Source organism: Pongo pygmaeus, chromosome 21 (genome assembly GCF_028885625.2).
Source record: "Pongo pygmaeus isolate AG05252 chromosome 21, NHGRI_mPonPyg2-v2.0_pri, whole genome shotgun sequence".
Taxonomy (NCBI): domain Eukaryota; kingdom Metazoa; phylum Chordata; class Mammalia; order Primates; family Hominidae; genus Pongo; species Pongo pygmaeus.
The window spans coordinates 51,258,925-51,277,808 of record NC_072394.2 but is presented as its reverse complement, the minus strand read 5'-3'; the positions used below and the strand labels follow the sequence as shown (position 1 = coordinate 51,277,808).

Below are 18,884 nucleotides of genomic sequence, written 5' to 3'. Positions count from 1 at the left end.
AAGTTATCTAGCCCAAAGAGTATATCAAATGTGAAATACGGGTGCGTTTTAATACGTTTGCTATGATATGGGACCCTATGTCCTAGGAGGTCTTGAAATATCTGGATTTGAATTCCAATTTGCATGTCTGTGAAGCGCAGAGCTGCTAACCATTGTACCACACTCCCTAGCCCTCCTGAGAATCACATGCAGTCAGCCCAGAACTCATGCTTTTATAGCCAGACAGATGTGGGTTCAAGTCCTAGCCTTGCTACTTCCTAGGTTAGTGACCTTGGACAAGTTGCTCAGCCTGTCCGGGCCTCAGTTGTAGAATAAAGCTAAAACCAATACCTTCCCCTTCAGATTGTTTTGAGGTTTCGATGAGATAATTGTGTGAAGTGCTTCAAATGGTGCCTGACATAGAGTGATTGCTCAATAAACGTTAACGATTACTATGATTCTTCATCTCTTTCACAAAAGATTCAAGGTGGCCCAATATTACGTGCAATATAGAAGACTAAAGAAATTGTGCAAGGGTTTGGGGGCCACCAGACCAGTAAGACCAGGAAACAAACAGAGGTGGGGGGGTTGGCAATCTGCACAGAGTTCTGCCTTCTGAACATGCTACAAATAGGTGACAGGGATGCCATGTGGGAGTTTCTTTTGTGGTTTAGGTGCTTCAGTCAGAGCCCAGAGGAGCCTGGGTTTCAGGGCTCTCAGAGATGCCCACTTCTTACTGCTGTGGATGTTTCTGGGGCCTCATATTTCCCAAGCTCCTTCGGTGCCCAGAGCTGCCTGTTGGTGTCAAAGCATAGGGGAGGCATTACCCCCAGGGGTGAGTCCCACGCCTAACTCAGGGTGGGTTGGCTCGCAGAGACAACAGGATGTCGGGTCTGAGAGTTATTTGGAGATGGAAGAGACGGGCTGCACTGCTGTGGGAATGGCTGGGAATCAAGGATGAGCCCTGGGGTTTGGGTGCAGTAGGCCGATGGAAATACCGTTTGTGGAAATGGGAGGATGGGTAAGAGTGTGTGGGGAAAATGACTTTCTCCTTGGGCACGCGAAATGCCATGGGGCTTTCCAGCGCATGGGCGGGGGAGAGGGTGGGCTTTACACACACACCCAGACCTCAGGCGGCCCCCACTGCAGAGTCCGCTCCTTGTCAGCTTTTGGGTGACATTTGACACAGGTTAGAAGAGAGTGTAGGGAAGTTAGACAAGCGAGCTCATTAGCTAACCTTTTTTTTTTTTTTAATTATTTTTGAGCACCTGCCGTGTATCAGGGGCTGTTTTTGGTTCTAGAGACACAGCAGGGAACGAGACAGACAAAAGCTCCTGTTCTCCCAGATACTACGTTCTGGTGAGGATAGGAGAGACACTTAATAAATAAGAATAAGTGGAATACATCACATGCCTGCTGGTCCTAGGTGCAGTGTGGTGGAGGAGACAGTGTGGGAGCGGGGGCAGGGGATCTCCCCCTCACATGGGCGGAGTGGTGGAGTTTACACAGGGGGTCAGGGACGGCCATACTGAGCAGGGACATTTGAGCAGAGGGCTAAGGGAGGTGGGGAGCGAGCCCAGGCCACATGTGGGGAGCAGCAGCTCAGAGGCTCTTAGGTAGAGCGAGCCAGGTATGTCTGGGGAGCAGAGAGGGGGCCAGGGTGGCTGGATGGAGTGAGAGGGGAGAGGAGTGGTGAGGAAGCCCTGTGGGCACACCATGCCAGGCTGTGTCCACTCCTGGAAGGGCCCAGACCCCTTCACGGCTCTGAGCACAGGAGCAGTGTGTGTGGCTTCAGTTCAGACAGATCCCCTGGCTCTGTGTGGAGACTTTAGGGATGATGCTGGCAGCAGGGAGGGCAGTAGGAGGCAACGCTAGAATTCCAGGCAGGGGAGGATGCTGGCTGAGAACAGGATGGTGGGGGTGGCGGGAGAAATGGTCAGATTGTGGATGTTTTGAAGGTGGACCTAATGAGTTGCTCATGGGTGAGTAGGGCGTTGGAGGTGAGAGACAGAAAGGAGCAGAGAATGACTCTAAAGCCTTTGGCTTGAGCTGCCATTGACTGAGCTGGGAGGCTATGAAAGAGGCACGTGTGCGGGAGGCTCAGGCCTTCACCCTGAAACACTCCAGCATTTAGAGACTGGAGGAGGAGGAACCAGTAAAAGCCACTTCCAGTGTTGGTGGCTGGTGCTGGGCATGCAGGGGGCTTTCTCGTGGCCAGTGCTGGCCGAGGAGTTGTGGGCTTGGCCAGAGGCTGCTTGGAGTAGCTTGCATCACTGTCACTCTGTCCTGAGCCCCCCAACCCCAGGCACCCACATCTTGTTGCAAGTGGAGATGGGGAGGATGTGGAGCAAAGGCTGTAGCCGACCATGCAATGTGTCCATCCACTTCAGCAGCCTATCTGTGGCTTGGCCTGGTGTGGGGACACCGGGTGGGTAACTGGAGCTAACGCAGGAGGATGACTTCCAGGAGATGGTTGGAAAGGCAACTGGCCTTCGGCTTCGGTCAGGGAAAGAGGAGGAGGGTGTGCCCGCGTGGGTCTTTCTGTGCGGGAGAGATCTGTGACAAGGATGTGACCTTGGAGTGTGGTTACAGCCGGTCTTGATTTCAGGAGTCACCCCCACCTTGTATCTTAGCAGGAAAGCGGGAAGAACACATAATTGTGTAGGGCAGGAGGGTATTTTTGCTTTGGACACGTCTTCATTTCTAACTCTAGGTTATTCTACCCCTTAAAATAAAATGTTGATTGAATCCCTGCTGGATCAGTTACACATGTGTTTGGCTGCACATAACAGGAAACCTGACTTATTAATAAGATATTCTTCTCTCACATAATTCATTGTCTGGAGTTTGTGGTCCTAGAGCTCAACAATGCTGTCCATACCCAGGCATCTCCTGCCTTTCTGTTCTGCTATCCTCCTATCTTCTCATGAGTTGCCTCACAGTCACAGTGTGGCAGCCATGGCTCCAGACATCACATCTACACAGAACTATGGCCAAAGGCTGTCCTGTTGGAGAACATTTTTTCTTTCTGTGTATTAGGGGAGGAAACTTCCTACAGTCCTCCCTTCCCCTGCATGGTCTTTTCCTTAGGTCTCATTGGCTGGCTGGGTCTGACATACACCCCTAAACCAGCCCCTGGGGAAGAGAACCGGGATTGCTGATAGTGGCTTAGAATTCCTCGGGATTCATTTGTGACTTCGTGAGGGGGCTTGCTAGGCACTATTCAGACAATCAGAGTTCTTTCAGCTCTGAGGATGAGGTGGGCACTGGCCCTTGGAGAGACAACTTGCACTTTCTATCAGCTCCGGATCGGCTTGGTGCATTATCTTATTTAATCCTCAGAACGACTTGAGACAAATGCAGTTGTTCCCATTTTACTGATGAAGAAACTGAGGCTTGGGTTATGTAACTTGCCCCAGGGCACACAGCCATCAGGATCCTCTGTGTGTTTGTGTGTGGCAGGGGTTGTCCTGATGCCTTCATAGTCAGTAACAATCATAACGCTTGGTATTAATGATCGCTGATTGAGTCTGAGCAGAGACCACCTCTCGGGGGTGTCAGAGGCCTAGGAGAATCAAGGGCAAATCTGAGAATGAAATAAAAATATGGATGAGGAAAGGAAGCTCAGAGAGACTAAGGGATTGCCCAAGGACATGGCCAGGGCAGAGCGGGGCTTTGAACTGCGGGAAGCCAGCTCTGGAGTTTGCTGTCTTCACCTCTCCACTGGGTGATTTCTGGGTCTGTGCCACTTGGGCTCCAGGATGCCCCAGGCTGCAGCTGTCACATGCAGGGCAGGGGATCAGCAGGCTGAGCGGGAGAGAGCAGAGGCCAGGCCAAGGAGCCAGGTGTGGGGCGGGCCCAGATCTGCACGCTCCCATGCTGACTCTGCAGAAATGAGCCCGGAATGCCCGCCACGTGGGCTCCCACGACCAGGCAGATGGCAGGTACTGATGGCAGCAGGGTTCTCAGCAGGGGCAGGGGCAGAGAGGGGTCGGGGTAGGAGAGGCGGGGGTCAGGCTGGCAGCTTGAGGTACTGGGAGAAGAGACACAGGAGGAATGGGAACAGGAAACTTGGCTGCAACCCTAGGCAACTAACCTCCCCTCTCAGCCTCAATTCCCCTCTCCATGGCATGGTGGCGGGGAGTGTCCAGCTCTGAGCAGTCTCCATTGTTACTGTGTAAGCTTGAGCAACTGCCAAGTCTGTCTGTGCCTCTGTTTCCTCCTCTGTCGAGTGGGGTTAATAAGAGTGATTGTCTCCAGGTCAGCCATACAGTCTGAGTGAAATCCCGCAACTCCTTGTACATGGTGGGTCGGTGAGAGGCATCCTTGGGCATCTTTATGGGGTCTCGGAATTCATGGGTAAAGAGTCTGTCTGGGGTCCTGTGTAACTCACACTTCTTTCCCCCATTACTCCGTCTCTCCACCCCACTTTGCCTCCTCCATCTTCATTCCTCAGTGGTTCTCTCCAGTGAAAAAATAACTAATCAGAACAGCTGACGTTTATCAAATGCTGCCTGTGTGCCAGGCTTTGGGCCGAGGGTCTTGCACAGAGTGTCTCATTCAGTCCTCACGAGAACTTGATGGGATGGAGACACTCTCCCCACCACTTTAGACAGACCGAGACAGGGAGGTGAGTTCAGAATCAGTTTCCAAACTAGGTCCTCTCTTCTCCCTTCTTTCTGTCCCTTCTCCCTTCTCCCATCACATCCCTTTTCTTCCCTTCTTTCCACTTTTTGTGCCCCACCAAGTACTAGACTTTGAATTTTGATGTGGGATGATGAGGTGAACATGGCAGGCAGTGTCCCTGCCTGCATGGAGCTTACACCCAGTGGACAGCAGACCTTAAGCAAAATGTATACACGGGTAAGTTAATTTCAGACTGGGACAGGGTGGCACAGATGCCTTGCAAGGTACTGAGTGTATGGGACTGGTGAGCGTTTATTGAGAGGATGGGTGGAGGAATGTTTGGTGGGCTACTTTCAGGTAGTTAAGGATGGGACTCTCTGAGGAGGTGGCCCGGCCCTGAGACCTGCAAAGCCGGGGCAGGGCATTCCAGGTGTGCAGGAAAGGACAAGTGCAAAGGCCTTGAGGTGTGCAGAGGGCACCTGGGGGTGGGCAGGCAGGTGGGAGTGTCAAGGCAGGGAAGCATGGCGGGGGAGGTTGCAGGGGTCTTGTGTACGGTGGCTTCCTCTGGGAGGGGAGAAATTGCATCCTTCCCAGAGAGCTTCAGGGAGGTGGCAGGGCTTCCTGTTCAGGTGGCACATCTGGGCCTTCTGTATCACTGTTGACCTCAGAGTCCCTGCTGGCCTAGCTTTAGGAGCTCCAAGACCCTGTGGGGAGGCTGGGACTGTGAGCGCCTCAGAAGGCCAGGTGGCTCCAGCTGCCTGCCGGGCCTCCCATCTGCAGAGCTAGGGCCTGCCGCCATTGGGCCCTGCTGGCCTCCCCACCGCCAGCCCCTCACGGTGTGGGGGCGGCTGCTGTGGATATGGCCTCTCATAGCCACCTCCCCTGGCAGGGTTCCCAATCTGCAGGCCCTCCGGCCACTGGCTTGGGGTCCTGTGGGAGAAATGTGTCTTTATGCAGTTAGCCAGGGCAGGCAGTGTGGTGAAATGCTAAGGCCAGAGGCTCTGCCCCAGGCCTTCTGCCCAGGGCTGAGTCCTGCTGCCTCTGAATAGCACCCCTGTCTCCTCTGGTTGGAAAATCCCCTCTGGCTGTGGACGGGAGGGGACAGGCGGGGCCTCTCAGGGCTCCTCATTCTGGGAGGCGTTTCAGTGAGAGGAGGTGGTGCCTGTGGCTGTCTCTTTGGAGTTCAAGCTCATTGATCTGGCTGCAAGCTCCTACACAATCTGGCCCCTGCTGACCACTCCTTTATTAAATCAGCAGACAGCTATTGAGCAGGGACTCTAGGTCAGCCCCGTTCCCAGCACTTAGGATTGAGCGGGGACACAGCAGTGCCGGCTCCTGGCCCCCACGGGCCTGACTCAGCTTGTCCTCCCCTGGCCGGCCATGCTGCTTTCTGGTTCCTCTGCACTCCAAGCTTCTGCCCATCTCCAGACCTTTGCCCCTGCTGTTTCCTCTGCTTGACAGTCCCTCCCACCTGCACATACGCGTGCACGCACACACACACACGTGTCACACACTTGGCCTGGACGTATTGAGTGTATTTGGGTTGCAAGCAACAGAAACAGGCCCTGGCTAATTGAAGGGGGAATAAAAAAGGTGACTCATTGAAGGGAGGTGGGGCACTCACAAAGTCAGGGCAGGCTTAGGAGGCCTTAGGAAGAACTGGCACCGGGAAATGCTGAGAAGCTAGCACATGGAGGCTCTGTCCAGTACACCGCTGTGGGGGACAATCAGCGCTGCTGTTCCTTGTCCTTGGGGTCCTCCACTCAAGTGTCATGTTCCTGAGGCAGGGAGCATCCCTTTGGCCTCAGCCTGGCCTAGGAGGGCTGCAAACCTTGATCAACTGCCCCACCAAGATGACATCCCACCTGGGAGAGTTGGCCCCAAAGGCCAAACCCACAGGGTCCAGCACACGGGCCGTGCCTGTTCATTCTTCACGTTTCGGGTTGGATGTCACTTCCTTGGGGAAGTCCTGAGATGAGTCAGATTGCCTTGGTTCAAATTGTATCAGTTTGGAATATTTTCATTTGCCAGGATAACAAACCCAACTGAACAGTGGCTTACAGAGATGCCACCTATCAAGAAGCATGGAGCTAGGTGGTTCCAGGGCTGGTTTATGGGCTCAGTAGCAGACAGAAAAATCTTCCATTCGTCACCCCACCATCCTGAGCATCACTTTCTCACATGACTTTATCCCTGGCAGGGAGGAGTGGTGCTGCTTTTCCCTTTTACCTGGGGAGGAAGGTGTTTTTCAGAAGCCCCTGGTAGGCTTCCCCAGTCGTCTTATTAGCTGGTGCTTGGTCAGTTAGCAATTGAACTTGATTTCTAGTATTAGAGACACAATTATGGAAGCTGAGCCAAATTAGGGTTTGTGTTTCTGTGGCATGAGAGAAGTCCAGAGGTGGGTGGTTCAGAGCTGCCAGAGTGTCTCCTGATATCTTTGGGGACCACACTCTCTGTGTCTCTCTGCTCTGCCTTCCTTAGTGTGTTTCCAGCCATGAGGGTACCTTGTAGTCTAAAGTGACTGCGAGAGTTCCAGCATCACATCTTTGTTCGAGGCAGGAGGAAAAGAAAGAAAGGGCCAGGGACCAGGGGTTTTGCCAGAGCATCCCACCAGTGATTTCTGCTTATAGCTTATTGGCCACCTGTAGCTGCAAGGGAGGCTGGAGATGGATGAGGGCTTCTGGACCGGGGAGGAATGGAAAAGGTGTTGCTAGGCAGCCAACATCATCTGCCACTTAAAATCTCCATTTTTTCTTTGCGGTGTTGATCACAGTACAATAAAATAGTCTTGTTTGGAGTTTATTAATAATAATCACAAACGGGGCCAGGCATGGTGTCTCACGCCTGTAATCTCAGCACTTGGGGAGGCCGAGGCGGGTGGATCACGAGGTCAGGAGATTGAGACCATGCTGGCTAACACGGTGAAACCCCATCTCTACTAAAAATACAAAAAACTAGCCGGGCATCGTGGCGGGTGCCTGTAGTCCCAGCTACTCTGGAGGCTGAGGCAGGAGAATGGCGTGAACCCAGGAGGCGGAGCTTGCAGTGAGCCGAGATCACACCACTGCACTCCAGCCTGGGCGATAGAGTGAGACTCTGTCTCAAAAAAAAAATAATAATAAAACATAATGATCACAAACATGTTTTGGGGTTACTGCAGTAAACAAAACAGACAGCCCCTGGCCCTCATGGAGCCTCCCTTCTTGGGTGGTTGTGGGCTTCTCGCTGGCCATGCATGGCCTCTCGGATGCTGCCACCTAACACCCTCCCCTTCTTGTTCCATTCCAGGGAGACTGCCAGACTCGGGAGGAGGCAGTGGCGCTTGGCGTGGGTCTGTGCAACAATGGCTTCATGCACCACGGTAACCACCCCCACCTGCAGCCCAGCCCCAGGACCTTGCTTCCTGGAGCTGATGGTTTGGGGGAGTATGGGAGGACTGAAGCCAGGTCTGTGGCTCTCTAGACCCTCGGGGGTTTGGGGTGGCTCACGAATCCCACCTCCCTCCCCTTCCTGTTCTGAACCGATCGAGAAATGGCTTCTCGTGTCCACTGGGGACCAAAATGGCTGGAAGGACATGGGCTAGATTTGAAGTCCAACCCATGGGTTTCCTGTGGCCTTCGTCCTGGGCGGGATGCGGCCTTCCAGGGTAGGCAGCGAGGCCAGATGAGGCAGGCCTGGCCCAAAGGCCTCCGTGGGGAAGGAGGAGCTGTGCCCTGTGGGACAGTGGGCGGGTGGGTTGTGAATGTGAGAGGCAGGAAGCCCTTCCTGGAATGTCTGCCTCTTTCCCCAGCCTCCTCCCTCAGAGAAGTGGCTTTTCTTTCCACTGAGAGAGGCAGGTATTGGGGGGTGAATTCCGAGATGTTCTTGAGGCAGGAAGGTGGCAAGAAGGAGGACGAAGTGGCTCCATGGACACCGGTTTAAATTACAACAAAAGTTAGTGTTCTGTGTGCCTGGGCTCTTTCTAGACACTTCACATATATTTATTAGTTTAATACTTACAGCAGCCCTTTGATGTGGATGTTAACATCAGCCCCATTTTATAGATGAGGGGATAGAAGCTCAGATAGTTAAGAAACTTTCTCAAGGTTACATGGCAAGTAGAAGCCGGGATTAGAACTCAAGCCGTCTGGAGTCGGGATTAGAATTCAGGCCATCTGGAGTTGGGATTAGAAGTCAGGCCATCTGGAGCCGGGATTAGAACTCAGGCCATCTGGAGCTGGGATTAGAACTCAGGCCGTCTGGAGCCAGAATTAGAACTCAGGCCATCTGGAGCTGGGATTAGAACTCAGGCCGTCTGGAGTCAGGATTAGAACTCAGGCCGTCTGGAGCCGGGATTAGAATTCAGGCCACCTGGAGCCGGGATTAGAATTCAGGCCGCCTGGAGCCGGGATTAGAATTCAGGCCGCCTGGGGTCGGGATTAGAATTCAGGCCATCTGGAGCTGGGATTAGAACCCAGGTCGTACAGGTTTAGAGGCTACACACTCAACTACTGGGCTATGTAGCCTCTCCCCTTGAAGGCCCTGGGGGATCCCTGAGTCTCCTGTCCTTTCAGCAGGACAGGTAAACCTTTAACCCCTGCCAAGGTGCCATTTTCCTGTTTCTAGAACATTCCTCAGAGCCTCTGCACTTGCAGTTTCCTTGCCAGGGTGCCCTGCCTGCCTCATCCCTGCAGGTAACTCAGTGTTTCTGCTCAGTCGACCCCTCCCCAGTGAGGGCCTCCCCACAACCCCAGCTAAAATAGCTCCTTTCCGTCATCACTCTGCTCCTAGCTCGGATTCTTTTTTTTTTTTTTTTTCAGACGGAGTCTTGCTGTGTCGCCCAGGCTGGAGTGCAGTAGCGCGATCTTGCCTCACTGCAGGCTCCACCTCCTGGGTTCACGCCATTCTCCTGCCTCAGCCTCCCGAATAGCTGGGACTGCAGGCACCTGCCACCACACCTGGCTAATTTTTTGTATTTTTTAGTAGAGATGGGGTTTCACCGTGTTAGCCAGGATGGTCTCGATCTCCTGACCTCGTGATCTGCCCGCCTCGGGCTCCCAAAGTGCTGGGATTACAGGTGTGAGCCACTGCGCCCTGCCAGATTCTCTTTTTTTAAAGGGGCTGTTCTCTCCCTGTTAGGCGGATCCCATCCCTCCTTTCTGTTTTTGTTCATTCTGACATCACATGCGGTGTCTTTGGTGTTCTAGGCACCGTGCCAGGCTCTGGGAGCAGAGTGATCACCAGGATGGATAACAGTCCCGTGTGTGTGTGTGTGTGCACGCACACTTGTATGTGTGTGCACGCACGTGCATGTGATGTGTGCAGGGGAAGGAAACAGGGATGCCAGCAAGGAGGTGGTCATGATAGTCCAGGGGAAGGAGGTTATGGCTGGGACCTGGTGATTGCAAGGGGTTAGAAGTGGTCAGATTCAGAAAACCCTGAGCCACAGGAAGGCCTTTTGGCTATTTCTCTTTTCTGATATTGGCTTTTTTAGTTCTAATTCAGAGATCTGCAAACTCTGTCACAGCTGCTTAACTCTAACTCTGCCTTTGTAGCACAAAAGCAGCTACAGAGAGTATGTAAACAAATGGGTATGGTTGTGTGCCAATAAAACTTTATTTAGAAAAGCAGGTGGTGAGCCATAGTTTGTTTTTTGAGACGAAGTCTCACTCTTGTCACCCAGGCTGGAGTGCAATGGCGTGATCTCGGCTCACTGCAACCTCTGCCTCCCAGGTTCAAGTGATTCTCCTGCCTCAGCCTCCTGAGTAGCTAGGATTACAGGCATGCGCCACCACACCCAGCCGGGCCATAGTTTGTTGAGCCCTGGTCGGCCTGCTGGATTTGCGGTTCCCTTGGCAGAGTAAGCCACGTGCTGGAGAGCTGAGAGGCCTTTGGGTCTATCCCCTCCCTTGTGGCCAGCAGGTCCCTGACTCAGCTGACTCCCAATAGGCCCATGCGCCTCTCTGGGCCTCAGTTTCTCCAGTTTTCCACTGGAGGCCTTGCATTCCCCTCCTCTGCGCTCAGCATGCCCAGAGTTCTGTGGGAATAGGACTCACTCTTTAGCTTCCAGTTTCCCCAGCTGAGGTGGGCAGGTAAGGGCCAGTCTGGATGGCTGAGGGCATTTTCACGCATCCACCTCATCTCACCAAAGTCCTTCATTCCCAGAAGCTGCTCTGTTTCCCTCGGGGCCCTCTGACAGCCCCGAGCCTCCCGCCAGTCAGCTGGGCACAACCTCTCATTTGTGGGTGAGGGTAATTAGGGGTCCTCCCCAGCTGCTATTCCGGGAAGGCTGCTGGCTGTGGACATTCTGCTGGGTGGTGACTCCCAGGCAATCCTGATGTCCTCAAGGCCTCTCAGGGAGAGAAATTGCAGGGCGTGACCCTGCTCCTCTGTTCGCTGCCACGAACTCAAAAATAGGCTAAAATAGGAAAGGGCCAATTCCAGGGTTGTGGCTGCAGCAAAATACAGGGTGAGGTGCAGGATGGGTGATGGGGAGGGGCCTCTGTGGCACCTTTTGAGGTACCTCGAACTGGGGCTGAACTGAGCCTACAGACCCTAAGGTATTCCCACCTTAGAGCTGGCCTGGGGTCTGGCCCTCTTGCTTTAGGCACTTGTGGGGAAACTGAGGCTTGCCGTTTAATCCCCACAGCCACCCCAGCATGTTGGTCCTGTTATTATTCTTGTAGACGAGGAAACTGAGGCTCGGAGAGGCTAAAGGGCATGAAGACAGGAAGGGGCTGAGCAGGGATTTGAACCCAGCTCTGAGAGTATCCTATAAAGCCAGACCAACAGCCTCGAGGGAAAGGTATTGAGGTCGGTAGCTCGCTTGGCTGAGCTCGTGGACTTGAGGGATTCCACGCTGTTTTCCACAAATATTTTGGCCAATATACAACATTGCAATTCTTCCTCCCACTCCTGGAATCTTCTAACTTAATGTTTATAGTGGAGTCGAAGCCAGCGGCCGCCTAGGGCCTGGCTCCCCAGCTCTGGGGAAAGTGGCAATTTGTGTGTCTGTTTTCTCAAAAAGGTAACAGGGGTGGCCTGAGAAAGGGACTCACAAACAGGTAGAGTTCCAGGTGAAGTGTCCCGGAAAACTAAGGAGAAAGAAAGAAACGCCCCTGGCTGCTTTACACTGAGTCACCACATCCAGAAAAAGCCTCTGTCTTCAGGGACAAAGGGGATGTCTCATGGCTAAGGCAGCTCGTTTCCCTTGTTTCAGGCACCTACTGGCCTCCGACAGCTGCCTTTACCTCTCCGAGCCTTGATTTCCACCTTTGTGCACTGTTTATACTCAGCCCTGCCTCATCTAACAGGCCTGCCTGGGGCAGTGTGGGGAGAGGAGGAGGAGAGGAAGGAGGCTTGATGAGGGCCCTTCTGCTGCCTGCTGCCTGCTGGCTGTGTGACATAGGGGCCTGAGTCTTAGTCTCCCCATCTATGAAAGGGGCACAGCAAATCCTTGTCCAAGGAGTGGATGAACTTAGCATGCCTCCCCAGTGTGCCTGGCACTGGGAGCTGCCCAGTTAAGTTGTAAGTTACAGGGATCAGATCACCAATTGGTTGATACTGATTATTTTTATTCATTTTCCTGGCTTGTCCTAGAAAGGGGTCAGTGTGTGTGTGTGTGTGCGTGTGTGTGTATACACACACACACACACATATTATATACATTATATATGTTATATACATACTATATATTTTATATATATGTATGTGTGTGTGTGTGTGTGTGTGTATATATATATATATATTTTTTTTTTGAGATGGAGTTTCGCTCTTGTTGCCCATGCTGGAGTGCAATGGCGTGATCTCAGCTCACTGCAACCTCCACCTCCCGGGTTCAAGCAATTCTCCTGCCTCAGCCTCACGAGTAGCTGGGATTACAGGCATGCGCCACCATGCCCAGCTAATTTTGTATTTTTAGTGGAGACAGGGTTCCTCCATGTTGTCTGAGGCTGGTCTGGGACTCCCGACCTTGGGTAATCTGCCCGCCTCGACCTCTCAAAGTGCTGGGATTACAGGCGGAGCCACCGCCACTGGCCGGGGTCAGTATATTTTTTTATGTAAGGGGCCACTTAGTAACAATTTAGGCTTTGTGGGCCGTACAGCTTCTGTCACAGTATCCAACTTTGTCCTTGTGGCTCAAAAGCAGCCACAGATAATACAAGTACAAATACAAATGGCTGTAGCTGTGTGCCAATAAAACTTTATTCATAAGATCAGGTAGTGGAGCAGATTTGGCCTGCGGGGACTGAGTTTGCCAACTTTTGGTCTCAAGTGTCTCAGCATCATTTCCTTCTGAGAGGTCTGAGCGCCTTTTCACAAATTACTGCTCATTGGAGTTTGCTTATGTTAATTGACTGTTCATATCCTTTGCCCATTTATCTGTGAACTTCTGAGCTTTTTCTAGTTGATTTGTTAGAGGTTTTTATATTCTAGATATTTATTCCTGTTGGTTTTGGACACTATAATTATCTTCACATCTGCCATCTGCCTATGGAGTTGTTATCGAATGGAGGTCTAATTTTAGTCTAGTACAAGAGGGTCTTATACACAGACTCCTTTTCTCCTCTAGGACAAAGATGTCATCCTGTATTTAGTTTTGTTGGCTTTGTTTTACTGTTCATACGTAGGTCTTTAATCCATTCATTAGTTTATTGTTGTATATGGTGTGAGGTAGGGATTCAATTTTTTCCCCCCCTCGGCAAGTCAGTTTTCCATGCACCATCTGCAGAATACTCTGTGATCATATATCATCATCATAGACTAAGTTCCTGCAAACACTTAGTCCTCTTATGTGACTTCTATTCCCTTCTGCTGGTTATTGATCTGTTTCTACTGCATTTCCACACTGTGTGTGTTACTATGGCTTTGTAACATATTAATGTCTTTTTATAGCAGGTGAGGCAAGTTCAGACTTTTCAAGAGAAGTCAGAAAGCCAGATTGCTTTGTGAAATATCCTAATATGTTAGTGTTGGCATATGATTCCATTTTAATAGAATTGTGTTTGCCAAACCAAACGTGTCCATGGCCTAGTTCCAGCCTGTGCCTGCCAGTTGGCAAACATGGCTGAAACTTTCCCATGTGAATCTGACCACTGAGTGCACATCTGTGGATCTGCAGTGCTGGAGAAGAGCGAGTTCAGGGATGAGTCCCAGTACTTCCGCTTTCATGCTGACGAGGAGATGGAGGGGACCAGCAGCAAGAACAAACAGCTTCGCAACGACTTCAAGCTGGTGGAGAACATTCTGGCCAAGCGCCTGCTGGTAGGAGCACAACAGAGCTGCTGTCGCTTCCTTGCCAGAGCCCCCTGCAGGCATGGGAGCTGGGCGACCTTCCACCTATGCACAGAGAAGGGGGCTCAGCTTGGAGTACCAGAATAGGTGGATTCTAGGTGGTCGGGGGCAACTCTGCCAAGAGGCCAGGCTGCATCACTGGCTGAGACTACCCTCCTAACAAAAGAGATTGGGCTTGCAGGTCTCCCTTTCTGTTCCCTTGCCTCTCCTGTCCCCTCCCCATACACTGTATAGAGAGGTTGGCCTCCTGAAGCAACTCATCCTGCATACCCCACAGCAGCCCCCATCTTAACGCGTGGCCTGCAGCAGGCAGTCAAGACAGAGGCTCAGAGGTTAGGTTTCTGGTCACTGCCAGGGTTGGAGCTGAAGCCTGACTCATATGAAGACGGCTCCATTAACTTCTCTCCCATAGTACAGCAGGGACTGCTGTTCCCTCTGATTTCATTCCTCTCACTGTAAAGTCCCCCAATGCTTCCCGTCACACTTAGGATAAAATTAAACTTCTCACTCCCCTCCCCTTCCCTTCCCTCTTTCCTCTCTCACTCCCTTCCTCCTTCCTTCCTCTCTCTTCTTTCTTTTCTCTTTTCTTTTCTTGTTTTCTTTTCTTCTTTCTCTCTCTCGTGCCCGCCCGCCCTCCCTCCCTCCCTCCCTTCCTTCTTTCCTTTTCTTTCTCCCCTCCCCTTTCTTTCCTCCCCTCCCCTCCATTCCCCTCTCTCTCCTCCCTTCTCCTTTCTCCCCTCCCCTCTCTCCTCTCTCCTCTCCTCTGCCTCCCCAGTGGCTAGGACAACAGACCTGCGCCACCACACCCAGCTAATTTTTGTATTTTTTATAAAGACAGGGTTTTGCTATGTTGCCCAGGCTGGTCTTGAACTCCTGGGATCAAGTGATCAACCTGTCTCGGCCTCCCAAAGTGCTGGGATTACAAGCGTGAGCCATTGCGCCTGACCGCCTGACCTCCTGATCTCTTTTCTTATCCTCCAGTGCCTTGGGGCCTCCTTCAGGACCTTTGTACGTGCTGTGCCTGCTGCCTGGAGCATGTTCCTCCACTCTTTATGAAGTTTTGTTTTTCATTTTGTTCAGGCCTCAGTTCCGATAGCACCTTCTCTGCCCCCTTGCCGTGCCCTATCCCATTAAGTGCTTTAATTCCAACTATGTACACTCCCTGCATCACATCCTATATTTCTTTTGTTTATTCGTTTATAGTCGGCCTCCCGCACTAAGCAGGGCTGGGCTTGTTTGTCTTGTTCTAGATGGTGTCTCCAGCACCCATGAGAACTGCCTGGCCCGTGTGATGGGCAGCGTCTCAGTCAATGTCTGTTGACCGAATGAGTGCCTTTCCCTGTATCCCCCGCACTGGGGAACCCCCAGACCTGTTTCTAGCACGCCTGCCATCCTGCCCTGGGGTGGGGCCACTCCTCCCTAAACTCCCTGACTCCACGTTCTTGGTGGCTGGACACCTTTGGATCTGTGTGATTCGTTAAGCCAGTGGCAGGCACAGAGTGAGCACTGGCTCTCTGCCAGGTGCTGTTTGCGTTTTGCTCTGTCTCGCCCCCCTGGATCCAGCCGCTTCCCTACTAGACCTGGGACGAAGTCATGGTCCTGTGGGGGCCGCAGTGGGGCTGGCTGCAGGCCCACCTCGCTCCCTGACTGGGTTCCTTCTGCCCTGGGCCCACAGATCCTGCCACAGGAGGAGGACTATGGCTTCGACATCGAGGAGAAGAATAAGGCTGTGGTGGTGAAGTCCGTCCAGAGGGGCTCGCTGGCTGAGGTGAGGCCCTCCGGGGAGCTGGCAGGGACCGTGTGCAGGTGGCAGAGCGGGGTGTCTTTCACCCTCCTTGAGGCAGCCCAGCCCAGGAGATTCTGGAATGATCGCTGACTCCTCTTCTCTCATTGCCCACGTGGAGAAACTGAGTCCAGGACCCACTGTCCGCAGTGGCTGCAGGAGCTGGGAGTGAGTGCAGAGGCCTGGGGCTGTGCTCCTGGTGTGTTCCACCACTGCCCTCTGCTGGACACTGTGGGGAGGTACAGGAAAAAAGCAGGTGTCTCAGTTTTCTGCAACCAGTCACAGTGGCTTGAATAAGATAAGCTCATTGCTGTTGGATGCAAAGCCTACAGGAGGATAGGTTAGGAGAGTGAGGGTGTGGCTGGCCGAGGCTTCAGCCCTGGGGCCTTCCGGCTTTGCCTGGGGCGTGTGGAGATGGGTGGGGGAGATGCACCTGCTGTGCTGGCTGGAGCCCAGCTTGCCCCTGTGGCAATTAGGAATGCTTTGGGCTGCAAGTAGCCACATACCCATGGCTGGAGTGGCTAGGTTGACCTTGCCAGTGATGTGAGCAGTTGGAAGGAGGCAGTTGTGAATCTTGCTTCAGGTCAGCAGGTCTTCATCTTTCTTGGCCAGGCCCTCACAGACACAAGGTGGCCACCCCGGTGTGACCCTCGTGTCCCCACACAACAGGGTCAGGCCCCAGCAGAGTTTCCCCTCAGGAGGAATACGTTTCCCAGCTGCCCTCCCATGAGCTTCCCTTTGTGGCTCATGAGGCAGAACCAGGTCCTTTGTGCCCCTCAACTGCTTACCACAGACAGCACGCAGTCACCCAGTCCTGCCAGATCCCTTGGGCCAGCACCCTTCTGCTGAACACATTTGAGCTTCTTTGGTGAGGAGGGAAGGAGCTTAGTAACTGGTGTGCACGTCTGTTCCCTGCCGTCCCTGCCCAGATGGCCGGCCTGCAGGTGGGGAGGAAGATCTACTCCATCAATGAGGACCTGGTGTTCCTGCGGCCGTTTTCGGAGGTGGAGTCCATCCTCAACCAGTCCTTCTGCTCCCGCCGCCCTCTGCGCCTCCTGGTGGCCACCAAGGCCAAAGAGTGAGTGTCCCCGGGCAGGGTGTCCAGCAGCCCTGCCTCTCAGGCTGAGTGGTGGCCGAGGGCTGGGGTGGCATGAACTGTCCTGGTCCCCTGTGGCTGGGACCCATTGCTGGAGGCACATGACACAAGCTGGACCTTCATTCATTCGGCAGTTGTTTACAGAGTGCCACTCTGTGCTGGGTGGCAGTTTGGGCCCTGGAAATCCAGCCATGTGGGGACGCATGCACTTCCTGCCATTCATAGATCTCAGATCTAGTTGGGGGAGGGAGCAGGAGACAGATGATGGGCAGATACAGAAGTAAGACACTGAGCCTGTGCTGGTGAGCGTGGCACAGATAAGTTTCTATAAACCCGGGAAAGGGGCCAGAGTGTGCAGAGGGATGGCCGTCAGGGAGACGTCACTGCGAGTCGGGGTGAAGACCCGAAGCAGATGAGGGGGAAGCCAAGGGGATTTCTGGAGGAAGAGGGCCCCAGGCAGGGGAAGCAGCCAGGGCAGAGGCCCTGAGGTGGAACGGTGTCTGGCGCTTTGGAAGAGCAGAAGGAAGCTGATGGGGCTGGAGCAGTGAGTGACAGGGAGGGCTGGGTAGTGAGGTCTGGGGGGTAATGGGGTCCAGGCCCTGGAGGCCCCTGGCAAGGACCCATGGGGAGCCACTGGAAGCTTCTGATTGAAGTCCTGTGGCTGCAAGTGGAGCTCAGATTGTCAGGGGCAAAGGTGGCTCTGGGGGGAGCTGAGGAGGCGGTGGCTTAGCAGAGCGCGAGAGCAGGGGTGGGAGGAGCAGACCTGTGCTAGGGTAGGTACCAGGAAGCAAAGCATTTTCTCTTTGAAAAATTATGCATTTGGTTTTTCACTTTTCCCTTTTATTTAACACAGATCTTCTCTTGACAGGAGGGGTGGAAAGTTTTAAATATGATTATTTCAGTAAAAAGGCGAGCTGACTTAGGGAAAATGTGGTTGATCGATGGGTTGGTATGTGGAAGTGGCAGAAAGCACCAGGGTGGAATGTGTCTGCTGGAAGCTGTGGAAACACCTGGTTTGAGAGCAGGCTCCCAGCTCGGCTTTATCTGCAGGGGGGAATGGGAGGGACGATTGTGCAGCACAGGGTTGGAGACATGCCCTAGACGGGGATGTGGGCAGGGTACTGACGCTCCAGGAGCAGTGACACCCACTGCCCTCCCTGGCAGGTGCTGCCTCTCTGCTTTGGGGATCGACCCACAGAATGGCCCAGACCTGCCTTCCTAGGGGACTTGTGTGGGTGTTTTTCTAGGGTCAGCACTGAGATGTACCACCAGGTCACTTCTCACCCTCCCACCTGCGATTGTTAAACTACTGATTGGTTGGAGTGCTTGTCTCACCTCCAAGGGCCTTAGGACAGGAGAATGATGGAGAAGGTGTGGGAGGATGGTCTGGAATTTCTGTGCGAGGACAGAAGCTCCAAGGGCAGGCCAGTGGGTTGTGCTTAATCAAAGATCCTGGTGGTGTGGGCTCTGCCTGATTGTCGTTTCTCTCTCTATTTGGGAGCTGGAAAGCCTGGTGTTGCTACTACCATTTTGGGCTGAATTTTCCCAGTGTTTCCAAGGCAGAAACTCTCTGGGTCAGCCCCGGGGTTATTGGGAGCGATGCTGGTTTTCCTCACAGCCTTTTTCCCTGCCTCTTCTACCTGGTGCAGGATCATCAAAATCCCCGACCAGCCAGACACACTGTGCTTCCAGATTCGTGGAGCTGCCCCACCGTACGTCTATGCTGTGGGGAGAGGTGAGTGGGAACCTTGGGAGAGAGGGGAAAGGTGCAGAAGATGGTCGGTCTGTCTGTGTGGCAGGAGTTCAGAGCCTTCTGAACTCTAGGCTTCTGCCAGACAATGTACCATCAGCACTTATTTTCTTTGCCTGATGCCAAGACTTGCAAACACAAATGCCTGTTGGGGTCAGGCAGGCTACAAGTGGGTAGCGATCCCAGTGGAAGACAGTGGGGAGTGGTGAGGACTATGGCAAGGTGAAAAAATACATGTTCACTCTGGAAGGAGCAGTGGCTCTTCAGCTGGAGCTCCTTATTGCCAGACAGGAATGGGGGTCCACTCTCACCAGACTTGATTTTCTAAGAGAAGCCACAAATGCAAATTTGGGGGCTCTGCCGCAATACTTCTGTGG

The 18,884-nt window shown here is 53.1% G+C and overlaps 1 protein-coding gene across 1 annotated transcript in view; it reads left to right on the top strand.

The window, feature by feature from the left end:
* The window catches only part of PREX1 (phosphatidylinositol-3,4,5-trisphosphate dependent Rac exchange factor 1), a 203,710-nt gene that overhangs the window by 154,099 nt on the left and 30,727 nt on the right, over window positions 1–18,884 (top strand). The window contains exons 15-19 of the mRNA XM_054466932.2: window positions 7,894–7,966; window positions 13,706–13,848; window positions 15,554–15,646; window positions 16,591–16,739; window positions 18,407–18,492. Of these exons, the coding sequence (XP_054322907.1) occupies window positions 7,894–7,966; window positions 13,706–13,848; window positions 15,554–15,646; window positions 16,591–16,739; window positions 18,407–18,492 (544 nt within the window). The remainder of the gene's footprint in view (window positions 1–7,893; window positions 7,967–13,705; window positions 13,849–15,553; window positions 15,647–16,590; window positions 16,740–18,406; window positions 18,493–18,884) is intronic.